The following is a 3064-nucleotide window of genomic DNA, read 5'->3' on the forward strand; positions in this document are numbered from 1 at the left end:
ATAAGCCAGCCACTATTCCAGCTTTGGAAGGCAACATTTCCGAAGAAATTCGGGCTATTCCGGCAGAAATGCTCGAAAAAGTTACCCAAAATCGTACTTTCCGAATGGACCACCTAAGACGCAGCCGCGGTCTCGGTTTAAATAAAATTATCTTCAAAAAGTAAATGTCATGGACCAATCTAACGTTTCAAATAAAGAATCAATGAGATTTTGCAAATTTTATGCGTTTTTTTTTTAAAGTTCTCAAGCTCTTAAAAAATCACGGTTTACACCCTATACTTTTTTTCTATCCGATGGAAATCTTCAAAAGACACTCAGTAAGAAAGTTCGAAAACTTTTGCCATGATTGGTATTAGAGATTTGACTGTAAGAAGTTACTTCTGTTCTTTTTTAAGTTCGGAACAAAGTTTCTTATATTTTCTTTTAAGAGTTAAATTGTTAGGGTACTTATAGCACCTTATTCCGAACTTATTTTTACCTCTAACTTTATTGATTAAATAATTTGAAATATAAGGCAAACTTTTATAGACAGTATCAATCTTCAACGAATAGTAAATATCATGTGAAGAGGATAAGGTAACTCTTAAGTACTTAATTAAGGTGAAAACAAAAATTCTAACAAGTTAGTTTATGTGCTAAAAAAGAACACATTTATAATAGGCACATGACCTGTTTAAAAGGTAATTAATAGCACTAAAAAAAGGTAAAAAAGCAATAGTAGGTATTTGAGATTTCATAGTGCCCATATTATTGAGTTTTATTAAAACTAATTTAACGCAAAGCTAGTTTGAAAATGCTTTTGAACATAGTTTTATTTCAATAATTTTGTTTACATATCAATCAAATCAAAATTGAATTTCTGAAAAAGTAAGGATTTTTATGAAGTGGTGAAAACTTAAACAACGATATTTCTAATATTTTGAAATTTGTTTCACAATTAAAATTCCAAATTTCATCATAATTATTTCAGAACTTGTATTTAAAAACACAAAATATCTATTTGAAAAAATAATATTAAAACATATTTAAAAATCTTTTGTTTATTATCATGGTCAAATCAATTCAATTCCACAAATTTTTTTTGTAGAAAAATCAGTTTTATTGCTACGTTAACTTCACTATTAACAAAAAAACATCAATGGCACTGCGCCAGGAGCACCGAGAATACTTCAAGGTTTGTTAAATAGTTTAAAATTAAAAGGTACATAATTTATGCATATTAAGATTCTTTGACCATTTTTTTAACAGACACTCCAAACAGAGTTCAATGACAAACTGGGAATTGATAGCTTCCTAGTGCAACCCATCCAAAGACTGACCCGCTATCCACTATTATTACAGCAATTAATATTGGTAAGTTAAATGAAAGCAATTTTAACCTAAAATTATTATTTATTCAGATAACATTTCTTTTATATTTCATAGGATTTTTTTAAAAATGGTATCAATTGCAAGCCTGTTCTCAAATCATGTTGTAAATTAGACACTCGAATGAGGAACCACCTCGCCGTAGTCAACCAATCTGAAGAAATCAAATCTATAGAAGAACTTGATGAGGTAAATGGTATAAGACTTGCTATTATCCTTCTTCATATTTCTAAATTTTTTAGAACAAACAAAATTTAAACCAAGTTGCAAAATGACGATTATAAAATGTAAAAGTTAATATCTTATTGCTAAGTTCAAACCTTTTTTTTTTGCAATTTTTCAACTAAAAAAATGCCAAATTTTCAATAGTTGCCAAAATTAGACCGATTTAGAAAAAAATGATTATACAAACCTTAATTTTGTTTACTTGAAGAAAATGTTTGTTTTGTATTTTATAAATATCATTAACATGTTTAAAGTCTTAACAAAGTGTTAGATGAGTAAGACTGAAAAGTTTAAGGGTATTAATTTTTAATTTAAACTTTTCCCATTACAGCAAATAACATTTTCTAATCACTTGCCTTGTATAATTTCAGCTTAACATTCTTGAGCAAGGATATTTCCTAAAGTCTAGTGAATTCGACGCGTATAATCATAAATCTCGAAAGAAATTTCGATGTAAGGTGTATCTTTTCGAAAAATGTCTCCTTTGTACTGAAGTAAAAAAAAAGAGACTCGCTTATCGTTGCCATTTTGCATGGGACTCTATTGAAGTTTCGGCCAATAGTTCTAAATCATTACTCGTTACCCATAAAGTTCATAATCGACCCGAATTTGAGTTCGCAGCAGCGGAAGCTTACGTGATTAAGCAGTGGATGCGCTGTATTCTTAAAATTACAGAAGCGACAAAGGAGAGGTTAGAAAGTGAAACAAAGTTGACGTTACCAATGGAAGTGGTCTTGTTTGTCGTCTTCATGATGTGGATTATGTTTCGATTATTTTAAGTTTTGGAATTAAGTATAAGATTAAATAATATAGAAAGCTATGAACAAAAATAATGACTTAATAGATTAATTATTTTAATTTTGTTACTTGATGATTTGTTAATAGGTAAGCTCAGCCAAATAATTTGTGCAGTTATTGGACAATATCGCAAAGGCAGTTTAGTTTCATAATGTGTGTTAAATATGTCGCAAAAGTTTCGAAAGACAGTGTTATAAATAAATAAATGAAAGTAACACATTGAAAAGTGTGTTTTTTGTTATCAACTTAAAACAGGAAAAATATTAAAAAACAACGGTACACAGTTTTGTTATTATGAATAAAATAAATAAGGCAGCGGTAGGCGCAATAGTCCGTTTAGAATCCTATCGGTCAATTTAAGAAAGCACTTTTCATGTGAATTCGTCACAAGAAGCAGCGACAGGGAATGAACTCCAACTCAAGATCTCTAATATGGCGGTCTCACGCACAAACCATGACGCATTTTGAAAAGCCAGAAACCCATATCTAAACATAACTATTAAGTTGTCTGAGTGAATAATGTTTGAAAAATTAATTTCTTAAATTAAAATGAAAGAAAATTGAGGAAATTTATATGTTTTATGCAATTAAGTAAAAAAACTAAACATTTAAGTGCGTGGTACATTGGTTATCTACGTGGTGAATAAAGTCAACATTATTATTAACCCTCGGT

General features: G+C 29.4%; 1 protein-coding gene across 1 annotated transcript; it reads left to right on the forward strand.

Annotated features, from left to right (window-relative positions):
* Positions 1 to 1032: 1032 nt before the first annotated feature.
* Positions 1033 to 2459, forward strand: LOC129950291 (pleckstrin homology domain-containing family G member 3-like). Its single transcript, XM_056062184.1, has 4 exons — positions 1033 to 1174; positions 1249 to 1353; positions 1426 to 1557; positions 1965 to 2459. Exons 1-4 carry the CDS (start codon positions 1139 to 1141, stop codon positions 2370 to 2372), a joined length of 681 nt encoding a protein of 226 aa, XP_055918159.1. The 5' UTR covers positions 1033 to 1138; the 3' UTR covers positions 2373 to 2459.
* The last annotated feature ends 605 nt before the right edge of the window (positions 2460 to 3064 follow it).

The sequence above is a fragment of the Eupeodes corollae genome, chromosome 3 (genome assembly GCF_945859685.1).
Source record: "Eupeodes corollae chromosome 3, idEupCoro1.1, whole genome shotgun sequence".
In the NCBI taxonomy this organism is placed as follows: Eukaryota; Metazoa; Arthropoda; class Insecta; order Diptera; family Syrphidae; genus Eupeodes; species Eupeodes corollae.